The sequence below is a fragment of the Ambystoma mexicanum genome, chromosome 5p (genome assembly GCF_040938575.1).
Source record: "Ambystoma mexicanum isolate Mex_15411 chromosome 5p, UKY_AmexF1_1, whole genome shotgun sequence".
NCBI classification, from domain to species: Eukaryota; Metazoa; Chordata; class Amphibia; order Caudata; family Ambystomatidae; genus Ambystoma; species Ambystoma mexicanum.
The window spans coordinates 586,533,915-586,552,705 of record NC_090930.1 but is presented as its reverse complement, the minus strand read 5'-3'; the positions used below and the strand labels follow the sequence as shown (position 1 = coordinate 586,552,705).

Sequence of the window (18,791 nt, the reverse complement as noted above, 5' to 3'; positions counted from 1 at the left end):
TATGCCATATTGCTTTTGTGTGCATGTCATTGCGTAATTAATACATAGGCGAAATTGACTAAAAATAGCATCCTCGTCCATCCGTTATACATTACGTCCTTGCAACTTCATGTAGATGTGACTAATAAACCGTGATTGGTGCGATATAAAAGCAGTAGAAGGTTGCATAGCCGTATGAAATAAGGCAACTAGGCGAAGCCTGCACTTTGATTGTAAATGTTTGTCGTTTATTTCTGTACAGGTTCTGAACTGTTATAAACTGTTGCCAATTACATAGAACCTCTCAACTAGAAAGTGCTAATGTTCAAAAACATTCCACTGAATTCCCTGAACCCTTTCCATGTTAAACGTTTTCATCAAACATTTTTCACCTGCATTAGCTGTTAAAGACCCCTATGGAGCACAAATTGATTTTTACAGTAACCCAGGCAGGATCTGCAAAGGCACGAAAATCTCCAATGTTAACATTTCATGTAAGGCAGGAACTCTTTTTATTGAGTTGCTTATACTGCGTGTTGCAAAATAGTGTCCTTTTGCTTAAAGAACCTTGTACGCTTTATGCCCAAGGGGACTTTTCCTAGTTTCATCATTCACACCCTAACTTATTCTGTTAAAACTCCCAAGATCAAGTTAATGCTTAAAATGAGTTTTCCTATTGGATCTCCCATCTATTGGCTATTACTACTTTGCCATGTCAGTCATTTATTGAAGCCCACGTACATTAAAGAGGGAAATGCTCATTAGGGATGGGATCAGCCAGTTGTGGGGTCTTCACCTTAAAGCGAACATTCCACATGCTCTTGTACACTGTTTGCTCAAGATGACTGCCTGCAAGTTTATAACAAAAGATTGACTCAATTGCAACCGAATCCATATTCTTTAAACTCAACAAGAGTTTAATTCAGTACCATGTGTTTAGTTATTTATTGCGATTTGGTTTTACATATTTATTTGTTTCTGTGGTATTACAACTTGGACACACATCATAATATCATGAATAAAAGACGACGCATGACACAATTCCAGAATGACTACGAGTATGTGACTTTACCACACACGCCTAACACATAAGAGAAATTAAAGTCATCTCAACTTGGCACATGGAAAATACAAGATGCTCATCTATTCCTGGATTTTCAGCGCCCATCGCTGCTGTTGTTTACTGTAGTCCTGTTTTATATTTTGCAAAGTAAGTCGCAAGTACTGTACAGGAATACAGAATGACACATGAGCTAACATGTCACAATTTGCCGCCCATTGCAAAACTTAACAGTTTTCTCTCTCCACTGCGCGCATTTTAACATCAAAGGGACATAAAAGCACAGAATATTACAAAAGCACGTTGGTGCAAGGTACATTCATGGCATCAATGTGTCATCACCTAGGAAAAATTCTATAAGTTTAATCACCGGAAGCCAGTGTAAATCATGCAATGCCAAAGATATATATAGACCGATTCATGGAATTAATGTGGGCTGAAATTTTCGGCGCAAGCGTGCAAAAGTGTGCGAATCGCAGTGCAAGTGCGAAAATCGCAGCGAAACCCACGCACAGCGATTCATGGAAGTCAGTGTGCATGTAAATCCCTGGATGTGTTTTAAAATTCTGCATGGCGCACGCTGGCGCACACGTCTCCAAACAGCGTGCGCTAAGTGCACAGCAAAAGCACACATAGCGCAGCGCACACAACAAAAGTAGGCGGAACAGGGGGCGTAACACGCGGAATGGGGAACAACGCGTGAAAATGTGGGCATCACGGGGGAAGTACAGGAGGCAAATGCACGGAACTCCCACACGTGCGCCTACAACATGTATTCATGGAATCGAACGGGGCTAATGCGTGCGCCAAAAAAGACGCGCTAATCCGGAAACACGTACGCCAGCAGGAAGCAGGCGTACGTGGTCCCGCGCAGCATAAAAGTGCGCGCAAACAACAAACAAGCTCAGATGCCAAGATGAATATACCGTTCCTAGCAGCAGTGGTCGTGGGATACCGCAGGAGGAGGAGGATAGTCAGGCCCAGAATTTTTACACCCAGAACCAGCCTTTTTGGGATGCCTGATGACCAGGTGTATGGGAGATACAGGTTTCCACCTCACATAATACTCGACCTGGTGAGTGAGTGGGAGGATGACCTCCGTCACCCACCCTGTGCTCCCAAGCACTCAGCCCCCTGGAGAAGGTCCTCAATGTACTGCACTTCTTGGCCACTGGATCATTTCAGCGGACACGTGCTATAGTGGGGGGGTGTCACAGGCCACACAGTCACGCTGCCTACACCAGGTGTTGGCCATCATGACTGCACGCCCATCAGTCCGCAGGCACATATACCTGCCCAGAACACCTGCAGAAAGGCAGGCTGCCATCCAGGATTTCTAAGGGGTGGCACAATTCCCCAAAATGCTAGGTGCCATTGATTGCGCCCATGTGGCTCTACGTCCCCCCAGGGCATCTGAGCACATCTATAGAAACCGCAAGCACTGGCATTCCATCAACGTGCAGGTAGTAGGTGATGCCAAGGGAATCATCACCTCAGTATATGCCAACTATCCAGGGTCCACCCATGACAGTTTCATTTACAGAATATCAACCCTAAACCTGGACCTAGAAGCTGGGCGGCATGGCGATAAATGGCTGCTTGGTGAGTATAAATGCCACTGCACATGCATGCATGTCAGATACTGAGTAATGTCACAACCCCACTAATGCTACCCATCACCACCTCCCCAGGGGACAGTGCCTACCCTCTGAGCACCCACATGATGATGCCAATTCAGAACCCCACCACGCCACCCGAGGTACGATACAACACAGCCCATATTGCAACCCGGGGCATAGTGGAGCGCATATTCGGAGTGCTCAAGTCACGCTTTCACTCCCTTGACCGCTCTGGTGGGCAGCTGTTATATGCTCCCCCAGTAGTGTGCAGGATCATAGTGGCAGCATGTGTCCTGCACAACATTGCAACATGTCGGGGCCTGCCGGTGGACATGGTGGTGCCCCCACATCCCCAACCACATGCACGCCTGCTGCGCATGGGAGGGGAAAGGGCACGTGGTGAGGCAGCCCGTACGCAGCTGGTGGCTAATTACTTCACATAAAATCACACCCCTGTGGAGTGCACACAGCCCTGGCACATACCAGCTGACAATCAATGATGATGACATAAGGGACACTCAACTGTCACAACCATACCATCCTGAGATTGGTCACCTGGAAGTGTTACATTGTGTGCATCCCTATCTACCCAAACACCACCAATGCTGTGTCATCAAAAGACATACATCTATGCTGCTAAATTCATCACCCCCTTGCTAAATACAACATGAGAAAAGCGCCATGTCACCCAACCTCTCCCCAGCTCCACCACCAAACACACCATGGCATATCATGCAATGTGAAAGCAAACAAATCAACGCACAAGACATGACACAAGTGTCACAAAGTCCACTGTCCCTAATGGAAACTGCCCACACACAATATGCCCCCAGAAATGTATAACTAACAGCACACCTTACCAAATACTTACCACCAACACAATGCTGCAACACACCATGGGAAAATGCAAAAACATGACAGTACTAAGTTCAAATAGTGGTAGTCTTACAACCTGAATACGCCAGCACATTGACCCCTTACAACTGTGTTGCTGCCACGCAAATGTCTCAGTGTACTGCATACAACATGAACTGCATCTGCAAAGTAGACAGCCTTGTGAAGACATGAGGAAGGAACCTGGAGATTAGGAGGAAGACATGGATGCACAAGCACATATCAATACACCATGCAGTGTACAATACAACAACAATATCCACTAGGGATGTCCACACAGTGTTGACTACAGACTGCCCACACAGCTCATGGGAGCCCAACATCACTGTGTGATTCACTGTCACTTGGTCACGCCCATGGACACGGGAAGCAGGAGGGGTGTGTGTCTCACGAACCCAAGCATCTAACCCAAACTCAGGACAAGCCTGCATGTGCCCAGCTGGAATACAGTGGATGCCCACGGGAGCCACACAAGGCAACACACTGTAAAAAAAAAAAAAAATGGCCATGTGGGGACCAGGGGGTGTGGGGGAGGCCACCCAGGAGGTTCGAGGACAGGGTGCACACCAACATCCACCTGCGTGGATGTTGCGAGAAAAAAAAAACCTCCTTGGGCTCATGGCCTCCACGGCTATGCCATTGTGGGAGAACTGCTGTCGCTCTGCTCATCCTCTGCTGCTGCATCAGGAGGCAGTGGCACTATGGGAGGCAGCCCACGCAAAGCCCTGGTATGGTCCTCCATGGCAGCAAGCATGCGGTTCTGGAAGGTCTGATTCTGGAGGATTAAAGTGCAGAGATCCCATGCAGCACATCACGGGTTGCCTGCATTTCAGCACGCATGGCCTCACGTGATGCCTGGATCTCCTCACGTGTTGCATACAGCTCAGCTGAGAGCGAACGTGTGAGCTGCTCCAGCTGCTGTTCTGCCCTAACATTTCGGGAAGCCTCAAGTTCAAGCAGACTCTGCCTGAGGTTATGGAGTTCCACCCTCAGGGCTTCCCTGTGGCCCTGTGACTCTATTGATATGGATTTGTGCAGAGTCTCCAGTGCCGCCCGTCGGTCCCTGTTGGACGCCAACATGTCTTCCCTGTGTGATTGGCAAATGGAGTCTGTTGCCTGCTGTTGTTGCTCCATCTGCCTTTCAGGGGGGATAATGGAAGTGGCCACCCTCTCAATTCCCTGAGCCATCATTTCTACTGATGCTGCCTGTTGGATTGCCATACCGTACATGGAGTTTTCCCATACAGTATTGCCTGGTGGCGCACGGCCACCGTGTCGACGGGCACCACACCTGTTTGGGGCAAGGCGATCTGCACCTTGGTGCGCTGGCTCTGCCTGAGGCTGCAGGACTGCATTCCCCCTCTGATCTGCTGGCCCAGGAATAGGATCAGATGCTGTGGAGTGTGACCCTGCATCTGTAACTGCCAAAGGCAGACCTACCAACACTGACATCCCCATAGGGTTCTACCTTTGGTCCAGGTGGGTTGGACAGAACAGAATCCCTTCCAGAAACACTTACCAGCGACTGCACATAAGTCTCATCATCCGATTCAGCACCTGAATAGAGGTCTAGGGAGGTGCACCCAGGGACACCCCTGGACAGTATGGTCTGCAGTAACATTGGGTTTTCACCCACCACCACACCACGTCCCCCACTGGTGCCCGGTCGTGCCTGAGATTCCTCCTGGGTGTGCACCATCTCCTCAACCTCAACAGCACCAAGTGCGTCATCACCTGCAAAAACATGAAAGACAACAAATGGAAACAGGAATGAGCACCATAGCACACACATAGGCCGTGACAAGCCAGAGATCCAGTACATGATTTACACATGTCCCACATGACTATAACCCTGCCATGCATGCACTGTCAAAGAGTTGGAAGTGGAGTCAAAAAGAAAGACACTGGGGAGAGCAAGATGGAAAAGTAACACATTTGCAGCATACTGGGTATCACTGGCATCACACATCAGGCTGTGAGTGGCATGTCCAATACACATACATGACACATGCCACCACACAGATGTCATGTAGCATAGGCACGGTAAATTACAAACCTACAGAAATATGTCAGTGAATGAGTACTGTCACACATCCATGTCACATCCACATGATGCGAAGATTGATGCTGAATACTGTTGCAAAATATGCATGTGCCACACACTGAAACACATCCAGTGTCCAATAACACAGTCATTGTGGGCTGATCAATTGTTGGTCACTTCAACATTACAGGAAACATCTGTCATCTTCCACATGCAAACAGGCCCTAAGAAAAGATTTCTGCAGCCCAATACTCCATCGGCCTGAATGGTGTAATCATTAACATAACCAGGTAAAAATAGTGGCCCAGTGTGGTCTGTAAACATTGACCGAAGCATATCAAATATGTTACAAAAGGGCAGAATAATGCGTAGCAAAAATGGGAGAGTGGAAACCATCAGCCTGAATGAACACTTACAAAATCTGAACAATGTAGTTGCAAGATGACAGTTCAAGGTAAAGTGCACTAATGTGGGCCTAATTGGCAACTGTGGGCAGAAGGGATACAGTCATACCCAAATCCAAGGCACGTGAATGTATGGGAGGAAGCAAATGGGTGACCCATAACACTCAGGAGTACACACCCTCACCTGGCACTCAATCAGAACCCGTCACCCAAACAACATACACATGGATTACACACACACACATGGGCACTCACTGGACAATGCATCGTAATCAGGTACATCTCCCACACCTTGGATCTGTTCCTCTGTGACGAAGGTCCCAGCAACAGACTCATGTTCAGTGAGTTTGTTGTCCTCTTGTGGAGACCCACCGCCAGTCACCAGAGTAGCGGTATGATTTGAGGCCAGCTTGTTCTTTGCTCTGCGTTTTAGGTCATTCCACCGCTTGTAGCAATCATCAGCTCACAAATCCAAGGGCACTTATGCGGTCCGCGATGGCCTGCCAGTGTTCCCTACGTTGACCAGGTGTGGTCTTGCACCCTGCAGTCACCAACATTTTGCGGCTATGTGCTGACACATAGGTCACAAGTGCATCAAGTTCGGGGTCATTAAAGCTAGGCTTCCTTGACATGCCGGAGTGTGTAGCCGTGTCTGGGGTCTCAGTCTGTAGTGCCAGAGCACCCTTCTTCCTCTTCTTCAAAGGTGGAGCTGAGCCTGAGTGGCTTGCGCTGCTCTGGTTAGTAGGTGCAGAAGCGCAGGTGGACTGGGTACTGGAAGTGTGCGAAGGCACAATTACCATAGGTCTTGGTGCAGGCATTGGCTGAAGTGTGATGTTGGCAGGGGCAACGTCAGTTTGATGGACCAGGACCGACAGTGTCCCGGCTGGGAGACACAGAGCTGGGGTGGATAGAGCTGCAGCTGCCCCTGCAGCCTCCCCACCCTGCCTACTTGGGGCAGCAGATGACATTGCTGCCCCAGATCCACTTGGCCTGGTGACACCAACTTGCACCAACACACGTGGCTTCGACTTGCTGACCTGGAAGTCAGCCTGGGAGTCATCCTGTGCCGGCTCAGGTGCCACAATGGGCTGGTCTAACAAGGGCTGAGCTGGGATGGTGTCAGCCACGTTTCCCTCAACTGGGGGGGGGCATGGGTGTTCCTGATTGGTCCTCCACACATGGGGGTTTAGGGGCACCCTGCAAATCCTGGCCACGTACCCTACCGCGCCCACCACGCCCACCTTTTGGAGGTCGCCACCTTTGCCTTCCTTATCGCTAGGTCACCTCCCAACCATGGCACTGATGTTGTTGTGCGTATGGGAGTTGCAGTAAACAATTGTCCTGGGCAGTTGGGGGTGAAAGGGGTAGGGTACTAGATGGAATTCATACCCTAGTGCTCTAGCAAGGCTGTCTGTGACCCCTGGGGGAAGATGACGGGTCACGTCACGCACAGGCACCCCAAAAACAAAAAGTAACGTGCACGCAACCCCTCGTAGACCACGTGTGTGGGAAAATGAACCTGGACTACGCTGTGGCACCCAGAAACACAAAAACAAGCGCACGCGTGTTACACGCAGCCTACAATGACCTCTGAAGCGGTACGCGACACACGGGGCAAGCACAGTTGGTAAATGCGTGCGCGACTCACCGTCTGCCTGGAAAAATAACATGAAAAAAAACGTGCGTGTGCGCGTAGGCAACACCCCCGCCAAAAGAAGAACTGTACACTGTCTGAGGAGACAGAACAAAAGAAGAAGTGAACACTGTTTGAGGAAACAGGCCCAAAAAAAATAAAGAACGCTGTCAGAGGTAACAGGGAGTATGAACTTGAAACGCTGTGAAGTAATCGCGTGTGAACCGACAAGAAGTACAGAATTCACCCACTCGCTCTCCACAAAAAGCACATACAAGTGAATGGGGTTCTACACGTACCTTTTAAAGCGGCCCACACGTATAGCGTCACTTACGCGTGTACGCGCTATGGCCCTTTCCTCCAATTACACGAGCTGACACTCGGATGTGCAGTTTTTGGACGTGTACGATGAACATGCACCCGTGTTGATGGAAAGACCTGCGCGCGTCACGTCACTTATGTGCATAGGCCCTTTCCTCGGATTACACGCATCCACACGCGGACGTGCAGTTTTTCCACGCGCGCTGAACCACTATGCCCATGTCACGAGGGAAACGTCTGTGCGAGTCATGTCACAGAAGCACTTACGCTCTAAGGGCCTTTGGTCCAATGAAACCGCGTACGTGTGCTGACGCGCTTATGCATGAAGGGCCTTTCCTCGAATTACACGCTGACGTGCAAGATTTTCACATGCCAAATCACTCCGTATCAAGCTGGCCATGCAACAACACACAGAAGACCATGCTCCTGCCCAGAAGGCCGAATTACTGCCCCCTAGAGCCCCGAGCATGCTCCCACCTGCCATCTGCTGCTGCCTGACTGCCTGCTGCCCATGTGCCCTGCTATTTGCTGCCTGCACGTCAGCCAGGGGTGCAGTTGCTTTAACCACCCCTGCTGGAACTGAAGAATCCCGACGGGTATACCATCCCTCCACAGCCCAGCCCCAGGACCCAGTTGCCCACCCACTCCTGCCTCTGGGGTTGCCATGTCGGGCATAACACCATCTGGCACCACTGGCAACCCCCAGCCAGAGAGGCAGAGGGCCACCAGCTTCAGTGCCAGGGAAGTTGGTGTCCTGGTGGAGCAAGTCCTGGGGCAGTATGATGCCCTCTTTGGAAGTTTGCGCGCCGACAATGAAGGACGGACCAGGATCTGGATGGACATCGTGAATGCCATCAATGTAGAGGGGGTGGCAGTCCGCGACTTACACCATGTCAAGAAGCGCAGGGAGGACTTCAGATCCAGGACCCTCAACAAGGCCCAGCGCCTCTTGAAGGCAGCGGATGCCAAGGGGCGCTGGGGCCACCTGTCCGACCACCAGATGAGGGTCCTGGAACACATATGCCCAGCGCTCCATGTCCAGGTCCTTGAGAGGCAGACCCGTCTGGAGTCGAGCGGTAAGTGTACATGCATACTGATTGGACGCTGTGCGTGTGGTGGTGTGCCAGTAGTGTGCAGATTGCACATGTGTTTTCATAGGGCCATGTAGGGATGTGTATGAATGGGCGTGAGGCTGCCACATGTGAGTCCTCTTAGGTGTGAGACACATTGATGGTGTATGTGTTGGTAAGCATGCTGTGCAAATGCAGGTGTGTTAGCACACATGTTTGAATTTCTGTGTATGTACGTTGGCATGGTTGTGGTGTCACACATGGATGGTGGTTCCTGCTGCATGTATCTGCACTGTGTACATGTGCATGTGTGTGTATTTGACAAGTGTGCAACTGTGATGCAACATGGATGCACGTGACACTGATATGTAGAAGGCTGAAGGCCAGATGTGACATGTATGGCGATCGTATCACTGCAACAGTTGCAGGAGATGTAGACATGCATGTAAGTGTGGTGGCGTGTGTGGATGTCTAGGTCACTCCCTGTGTTTCATGTGATGTCAGGCTCACCTTCGGCTGTTCATGCTGTTGTATTTGTATGGGTGTTGCTGCCTGGTGCAATATTGCTGTGGAAATGCTTATGTGTGTGGGTCGAAATGACATGTGTGTCGTGGAGTGTGATGCCATGTCTGAAGTTTGACACTGCCACTCATGTGCAATTGTCATGTGTGTATCAGTCCATTGTACAGTGCCCTGATGTCTGTGTTTTATCTCTTCCTGTCTGCAGCATCAACTGATGAAGAGGGTGGAGAGGGTGCTGTGGAGCACAGCGGCAGGGATCGCACCACCAGCCGGAGACGCAAGGGCCGGCTCCCCTCCCAGATTGTCATCTCGTCGGGGAGTGAGGAGTCTGGTGATGCATCCCAGGCCGCAGCTGCTGAGGGTAGGTCCAAGAGGCAGAGGTCGGAGGTGGACTCCTCGGCAGCAGAAGGGGCAGCTGAGACCCCACAGGGTCCAATCGAGGAAAATGGCACATGTTCATCCAGGTTGGTGGGGGGTTTGGTGGAGGAGGAGGCCGCGGAAGGGACACACACGGGGTCTGGAAGTGGGGTATCCATTGGTGCTAGTGGTGCAGTGCAGGGGCAGGGACAGGAAGCAGCAGAGGCCGCCACACAGAGGTGCCTGTGTGTAATCCTGTCCCTGATCCTGTCACTGCATCATCTGGCACCAGCAGGGATACCTACGTCCAGACCCGTTTTCAGGGAGGGGATGAGCGCACGACAACTGGCCTTCCTCTCCCTGCGGACGTGGCTATCTGGGACCGTGTTGAGCCTGACCTGAGTGGGATAGCGTTGCATCAACGGGGCATGCGAGGTGACCTACAGTCTTTTCGTGGAGAGACTGCACGTCGTCTCGCATGCCTCTTTGACCACGTTGACCTACTGGGACGGGTCACTGGTGCTGGATTCCTCCGTGTGCTGGACCTTCTTGCGACCCCCTCCTCACCTGAACCCCCTACGTGCCAGTCGTCCTCCATGCCATCTTCCCACCCATGTATCACCTGGATACCCTGGGGAGCTGCCCCTGACCCAGCGGCCAGGCTGGTGGAGGACACATCCCTGCCACAGTCGGGAGTCGGACGTCCAGCAGGGGTGGCCACCACGACAACTGCACCCCAGCTGGAGTAGGACGTGCAGGCAGCAAGAGCCAGGGCGCAGGCACAGGTACAGCAGCAGCAACATGGGGGGAGGAATGATGGCTCCGGGCCTTCAACATCGGAGGGGCAGACATCGACCATAGGGCAGGAGGACCCCGGATTTCAAGTGTCTTCCGTGTGGCAGCGGTTGGGCCACGCTATAGATGCAGAGCAGCAGCAGGTGGAAGAGGCACGGCTCATAATGGTCAGGGCGGAGAACTCCATGCGGAGGGCCCTGAGGCGGGCCGAGTGCCTCAAGGCAATTTGCAGGGAGTTGGAGGTGAACATGTCGTCGTCCCTGCGAACCCTCGGGGCCATGGAAGAGGACCGCCTCCAGGATATTGAGCGGGAGTTCAATGATGCCCTGGCCCGGGACATCAATAAGTGAGCCGTCGGACAAGCCCGCTGCCATTGTAAATAGTTAGTGTTAGGTTTCCTTTCTGTTTTTTTATATTTTGGGCCGCTTGGACAATGCACCACATTTTTGTATATAGTTCATTGTTAGGTAGGTATTTTTGTAGGTTCATTTCATTTGTTGGGCTCATGGACCCTGGATTGCTGATTTGTATATAGTTGAACAGTGGATGTTTCTCATTTTTATTTTAATTTCACCATGGCGCAATGGACTTCATATATTTGTTTTCCCTTGGATTTGCTTTGTTGGACTGAGACTTTGGACACATTTTCATTTGGAGTTCTTTGGATTCTGATTTCATATTTTTTATTTTTTTCTTGACATGTTGCATTTTATTTCTTATTTCCATTATTGAATTATTATTTTTTCATTACATTCATGTTGTGTTCAATACATTTTTGTTTCATACTTCGATGTGTGGTATTCTCTCATTGGTTTCATGCATGTCATGATATGGGTTTTCACATTCACTTGCACCCATTGTGTGTGTGTGACGGACATGTGTTCATGTACATACTTGCCATTCGGGTTGTATCATGTAATCATGTAATAGCCATTTCTCTGTGGGTGGATGCAATAATTGTTTGTGTCTTTGGGCTGGGCTGGGGTGGCGTGGGGTGTGGTGTGGGTGGTCATGAGGCCCATGATTGAGGATCGTCACGACGTGGGTGCTGGGGGACATGTGTGGGGGCCTGATTGCAGGTGCCCCTGACTGCTGGGGTGTGGGGGTGCTGGGGGACATGAGTGAGACATGAGTGGGGTCCTGCTGGCAGGTGCCCCTCAATGCTGGGGGGTGGGGTGCTGGGGAACATGTGTGGGGGCCTGCTGGCAGGTGCCCCTGACTGCTGGGGGATGGGGGTGCTGGGGGACATGAGTGGGGGCCTGCTGGCAGGTGCCCCTCTCTGCTGGGGGGTGGGGGTGCTAGGGAACGTGTGGGGGGCTGCTGGCAGGTGCCCCTGACTGCTGGTGGGTGGGGGTGCTGGGGGACATGTGTGGGACATGAGTGGGGGCCTGCTGGCGGGTGGGGGTGCTGGGGGACATGTGTGGGACATGAGTGAGGGCCTGCTGACAGGTGCCCCTGACTGCTGGGGGGTGGGGGTGCTGGGGAACATGTGTGGGGGCCTGCTGGCAGGTGCCCCTGACTGCTGGGGGGTGGGGGTGCTGGGGGACATGAGTGGGGGCCTTCTGGCAGGTGCCCCTGACTGCTGGGGGGTGGGGGTGCTGGGGAACATGAGTTGGTGATCACTAGTGCAAGGTGACATGTGGCTTGGCTGGGGGGCATGCCCATGGTGGATGGGCTGCCTGCGGGACATGACCAGTGGTGCAGGGTAGTCCGCTGTGGTGTGAGCTGCCTGCAGGGGCCATGAAAGGTGTAGAGGGAACACCTGGGAGGACCCACACTGCCAATTCACATGTAGGACTCCTCGCGAACCCCCGAAAATCACGTACCCCGCTCTGACAGCAAAATCACGTGTGAAACTTCACGCGCACCCCAGGAATAGACGTACCCCACTGGCACAGGGCCTATCGCGTGTGAAACTTCCTGTGCACCCCAGGAATACATGTAACCCACTCGCACAGGGCATTTCGCGTGTGAAACTTCACGCGCACCCCAGGAATACACGTACCCCACTGGCACAGGGCATATCGCATGTGAAACTTCCTGCGCACCCCAGGAATACACGTACCCCACTCGCACAGGGCATTTCGCATGTGAAACTTCCCGCGAACCCCTGCTATACATGTTCCCCGCTCCAATTGCGTGTGAAACTTCCCACGCACCCCAGGAATACACGTACCCCACTCGCACAGGGCATTTCGCGTGTGAAACTTCACACGCACCCCAGGAATACATGTACCCCACTGGCACAGGCCCTATCATGTGTGAAACTTCCCACGCACCCCAGGAATACACGTATCCCACTCGCACAGGGCAATTCGCATGTGAAACTTCCCGCGAACCCCTGTTATACACGTTCTCCGCTCCAATCGCGTGTGAAACTTCTGCACACCCCAGGAATACAAGTACCCCACTCGCACAGGGCATTTCGCGTATGAAACTTCCCGCGTACTCCAGGAATACACATACCCCACTTGCACAGGGCATTTCGCATGTGAAACTTCCTGCGCACCTCAGGAATACACGTACCACACTGGCACAGGGCATTTCGCGTGTGAAACTTCCCGCGAACCCCTGTTATATACGTTCCCCTCTCCAATCGCATGTGAAACTTCCCACACACCCCAGGAATACAAGTACCCCACTCGCACAGGGCATTTCGCGTATGAAACTTCCCGCGTACCCCAGGAATACACATACCCCACTTGCACAGGGCATTTCACGTGTGAAACTTCCCGCGCACCTCAGGAATACACGTACCACACTGGCACAGGGCATTTCGCGTGTGAAACTTCCCGCGAACCCCTGTTATATTCGTTCCCCTCTCCAATCGCATGTGAAACTTCCCACACACCCCAGGAATACACGTACCCGACTCGCACAGGGCATTTCGCGTGTGAAACTTCCCGCAAACCCCTGTTATACACGTACCCTGCTCCAATCGCGTGTGAAACTTCCTGCGCACCCCAGGAATACACGTACCCCACTTGCACTGGGCATTTTGCGTGTGAAACTTCCCGCGAACACCTGTTATATACGTTCCCCTCTCCAATCGCGTGTGAAACTTCCCGCGCACCCCAGGAATACACGTACCCCACTCGCACAGGGCATTTCACGTGTGAAACTTCCCGCGAACCCCTGTTATACACATACCCCGCTCCAATCGCGTGTGACACTCCCCGTGCCGTGGGGTACATGTATTCGGAGGGGTGCGCGGGTAGTTTTACAGGCGTTTTCATGGTTGGGGGCCTGTGCGCCATGTACGGGATTTGTGCGCTGTGCATGGCGCACGGGGAGGAGTTGGGGGCGTAACTGGCGCAGCTGCAGGGTCGCTGCGCCACTCTACGCCACGGCTGGTTTTGGAAACTAAAATCCATGAATACGCTGTGCGCGGAAATGGATTTTAGCGCATGCGGCTGGCGCAGAAATTCGCACGCGCACACTGTGCGCCAGCCGCGTGCGCCACTTGTGCGCTGAATTCTATGAATTACCCTCATAATCACGACGATTCAGTCAGAAAGTAATCCTGACCACCACATTCTGAATGTATTGGAGTTTTTTTTTGTGTTTTTATTATTTATTTTAGTTGTCATTACAACTTTTCAAATGATATTAATCCAGATATCAAACAAAATGTTTTATTTAAACAATGACATACAATAGAACATGTGATATTTGACGAGGCTACATAAATACATGATGTAAGATAATAAAAAGGATGCATATACATATTGGATGATATATAAAATTGGGCTTAAAAACATATCAGGATCTTGTTTGGGATGCGTTACCATTACATCTATTCGTACCAAACAATCAAATCAAAGCATTAAAAAAGGTAATACATTTTCTTTGGAACATGTAATCTTTCATTATCAGCCTTCTTATATCTGAAGCATTGACACACATTTGCATCAAACAAATGTTTTTCAAGTTTACAAGAAGGATACATATTAGAATCCTTTTCATATATGTTAGGGTTATTTTCAAAAGTTAATTTCTCAATTTTAAATCATGGTCCACATATCTTTTTGTGTTAAAGTACGGTAATCACCAAGGAATTTGTGAAAGTATTCTTTCCTCATAGCAGTTAGAGCAAAACATTCAACAATTATGTGCTCAATAGATTGCTGTTTGTTTCCCAGATTGCAGAATCTACTATCGGTTGGTGGCACTTGGCAATTATTTCTCTTAGAGTACCATTCTTGATGGCCAGAGATCAAAGCGTAATCTCATTATTTGGTTAAGATCTGAGAATCCTTGAAGGTATTTCAGTATTTGCTAAAGCATTTTGGGGGTAAATATGCTATATTAGAATATTTTATATTTCCTGCATTTTATCTCTGGCAGGGCCCAGTCATAGTATCAAAATTTGCGTTTGGCACTTTCGGGGTTGTGCACTAAGGTCTTTTCGTCAGTGTCAGCTTCAATCATAACTGCTTTGCATTTTTAGGACCATGTATTTAGCGGTTTATTGCAAAGCATGCAAGGTTATCTGCAATAATTGGGAGTACAGTTTGTTCAGAAGAGTCTTGCATCAAACATGTTCTGTATAATGATATTGAGTTTCATGATACTATGGCACTCAAGGATGTTAAACATATTAAACATAATTCATAACACAGCACAGCGATTGGGACGCTTTTGGGAAGCAGTAGCAGAGCTTTCCAAAATAGGCCTTCAAGGTAGGTGCAATGTGGGTGGGACTCAGGGCTTTAGTCTGGGTGCCATTTTGCTTATAATATGCCTGTACGGGGTGTAAGAGAATTTACCATATTTATGATGAATCACTTTGTCTTGCAAACATAATGTTTGCATTTTAAGCTTTATTTCCATTTCATAAGATGTTTCACTTACGTTGTTATTAATATTTAAGCCCAGATATTTATATTCATGGACGATTGATAAAATGTTTGTGCCAATCTTCCACGTAAATCTAGTGGTTTTGTTTTTTCCTTTATTTTCCGGGATGATCAGTATATTAGTCTTACTTGCATTTCTGTTGTCTCAGGAGACTGATTGGTGTTTGATCTAGCAAAATAAGATCATCAGCATACAGTAGCCAATTTATCAAATGTTTACCCAGTTTGGGGGGAAGGCTCTAACCAGGGCAATATACTTACAGATGTCTATGATGTAAAAATTAAAAAGGGTGGCTGCAAGGATACATCATTGTTATAATCCACCGTATGTCTTTATGGGTCTCGAGAGTAAGCCTTGTTGATTTAATTTCCCATGAACACTTGTATCAGTATAAAACTGTTGGAGCAGGTCTACAATGTATACAGGGCAGCCCACAGTTTTACATTTTTTCCATAAGAGTGTTCTTGATATAGAATCAAACGCTTGCTTGAAATCTATGATTGCCATGTATATTGGTTGCTTAGATGTTATAGCTTTCTTTTTCAGGGTGGCTACTATGAGTAGATTTCGAGCGGTCCCCACTCTGTTGATAAATCCTGATTGGAATTTGTCTAGCATATTTGATTTTCTAAGCCATTTATCACGGTCTCTCAGGACTAAACTTGCATAGATGTTTTCTGAAGTATCTAGGAGAGCTAGAGGTCTATCATTTGTTTGTAGGCTTCTGTCACCTTTTTTATACATAGGTATTAATATAGATTGTTTCCACAAAGGTGGTATGTAGGCTGATTGTGAAACCTCTCTCCTTCCATTTGGGGTCCCAGTCAGCACCTGCCTGCATGTTCTTGGATCTCGGGAGTACACAGGGAGGGCTTGACATCCTGTTGTTTTTATCTTGTTTACTATTTGTAACCCACTACACTGATGAAAGTGGTTCCCATGGTCACTCGATAATGCTCCGCATTCCCTCCTCATCTCGGTGCTAAGTGAATGTTGCCATTGTAACTCACTAAGACTCCTCCTCATTTCAGTACTCTCTATTGGTAATGCTTTAGCAAAGTAAATAGGGTATGAGGGCAGGTTTAAAGAGTAATGAGGAGAGGAAGTAAAGATGGGATAAGCCTGGAAAGGAGTACCAGGATCATGTGGTCTGTGAGAAGCCCTTGTTCTCCCGATCTGGTTGTCACTGTTGCCGAAGTGGTTTTCCCCTCCCATGAGATCCACCCGCTGAGCACCACACCCAGGAGAACTATTGAGCAGCGGCCTCACCATCCTGGCCTCATGGGATGGGGCTCCCTCTTAAGAAGCAGTGACAACATCATTGGATTCATCACAGTAGATAGGATAAAATACTAACAGTAAGTAACATAAAGAGAATGTGCAGTGTAAAACTTAATAATTGTAAACTCTGTAAATGCAAAACATGTGTTCCGAGCCTGATTTAGCACTTGACCAAACTACGTCTTGGAAAATGACTTTAACAAGGTCTTGTTTTCATTGATTGCAAAAGTTAGGATCACTCAGAAGGAATTAATTTAAGTGTGCACTATACAAATAATTCCAGTGGCTCACCGATGCATGGTTTATTAGACTACAATATTGTTAGATACAAAACATTAATATTGCTCATTTGTATAATTCACCTTGTATTTGGTCAGTGTGGGGCCAACTGGTCATGTGCCACGGGAGCTCTTTCCAAGACTTGAGGCCTGCCTCCTGGCACAGAATTATGTATTGTTTCTCCCCTTTGATCCAATATCCAACATGAGGCCGACACAAGCTGCTCCCACTTGTGTCAGCTAGGGTGCTGGGGTAAAACATACTAGGGTTTATGGCCATTAAGATCTCCATTTGCCTGGACCAACTCAATGTTGTTTATTTTCACAACCACAGATGTATAAAATGTATTACTGGAACATCCAGGATGAAATCTTGTGAAGAGGAAGATTTTATTGCATTGATCTATTGTGTGAGATTGTCTACCTAAGGATACACGCATAGGTACATTTGTTGTTATGAAAAATGCAACTCTAGAGAGGAAAATCGAATAAAAACTAAAAGTGATTTAAGGCTTGACTTAATCAGAACTATCATTCATCTGGGCAGCCATCCTACCCACATGTATTACCCTGTTTTAACCACTATCTAAGAGGACCAGTAATTAGGCTATCGGGCACGGTGATGCTAATTATGGAGCAGTCCAGCACATACTGCGAAGCCGCTTTCCCCATGACACAGGCAGCCCTTTTGCATTGTGGGTAGGTGTTTGGTCTGTACTGCTCCCATTGTCTGCAAGATCATGACTATTGTATGGTGCACTGCCAATTCCAGTAACCATGATCAATTCATCAATTTCAGGTTTTGGTTTATTTCCCTAAGTGACATATGGTTATGCCCAGATGTGTGTCTTTGCTTGCTGTGCCTGGGTGCACCTCGTTGATGGGGTGTCGCTGATGTGGTCCGGCAAAGCTGAAACAACACTGGGGTTGGGTGTGGGACTGAGACAAGCCCTTACATTTCTGATTGTTTTTCTCCCATTGTACTCGGGCCCAAGAATGAGCTGCATTTAGTCTATTGTGGAATGTTGCACAGACCAATGGCATTGCTTATGATTAATTCAAAACCTTCCATCCATCACCTTTTTTATTGAATGTTAACTGGAGTATCATTTAAAAAACAAATTGAAGCTTAGAAAGTATCTCACCCATAAGCAGGTGCAGATGGATACGCATCTGCATGATTACAGTGGCCGTAATATTACCTGTTTGTGACAAAAGGTTTCCAATCAAACATGCCCCTGTTTCATGCATGCCTCGCAAGGCCTGAATATGTATATGAATTCTGTCCGAACCCAGAGCAATATTTCACCTGCTCTCTATGTGTGTATTATTCCCCCCTCTCAAAAGCCACAGAATTCCGAGGATTGGAAAACATAAACATTGTCAAAATAACTCCTTCAAATGCACGGAAATCTTTCCGCAGACACACCAAGCCTGCACATAAACACGAATTCACAAACTCCTGGTTTTCTCCAATTTGCAGCGCATAAGTAATGGGGAAACTTGTGTTTATCATCTCTAATGCAGGAGGCCGTGAAAGAAAACAACAAGAGAAGGGAAATGGAGGAGAAGATCAAGCGAGCCAAGTTGGCAAAGGAGAAAGCCGAGCGCGAGAAGCTGGAGCGACAGCAGAAGAAGAAGCAGCTCATTGATATGAACAAAGGTAAGGCGAGA

General features: G+C 48.9%; 1 protein-coding gene across 4 annotated transcripts in view; it reads left to right on the top strand.

Moving 5' to 3' along the window:
- The window catches only part of DIAPH2 (diaphanous related formin 2), a 5,141,990-nt gene that overhangs the window by 3,978,943 nt on the left and 1,144,256 nt on the right, over positions 1–18,791 (top strand). For all 4 annotated transcript variants that reach the window (XM_069612994.1, XM_069612992.1, XM_069612991.1 and 1 more), the window contains one exon: positions 18,645–18,780. In XM_069612994.1, coding sequence (XP_069469095.1) covers positions 18,645–18,780 — 136 coding nt within the window. The remainder of the gene's footprint in view (positions 1–18,644; positions 18,781–18,791) is intronic.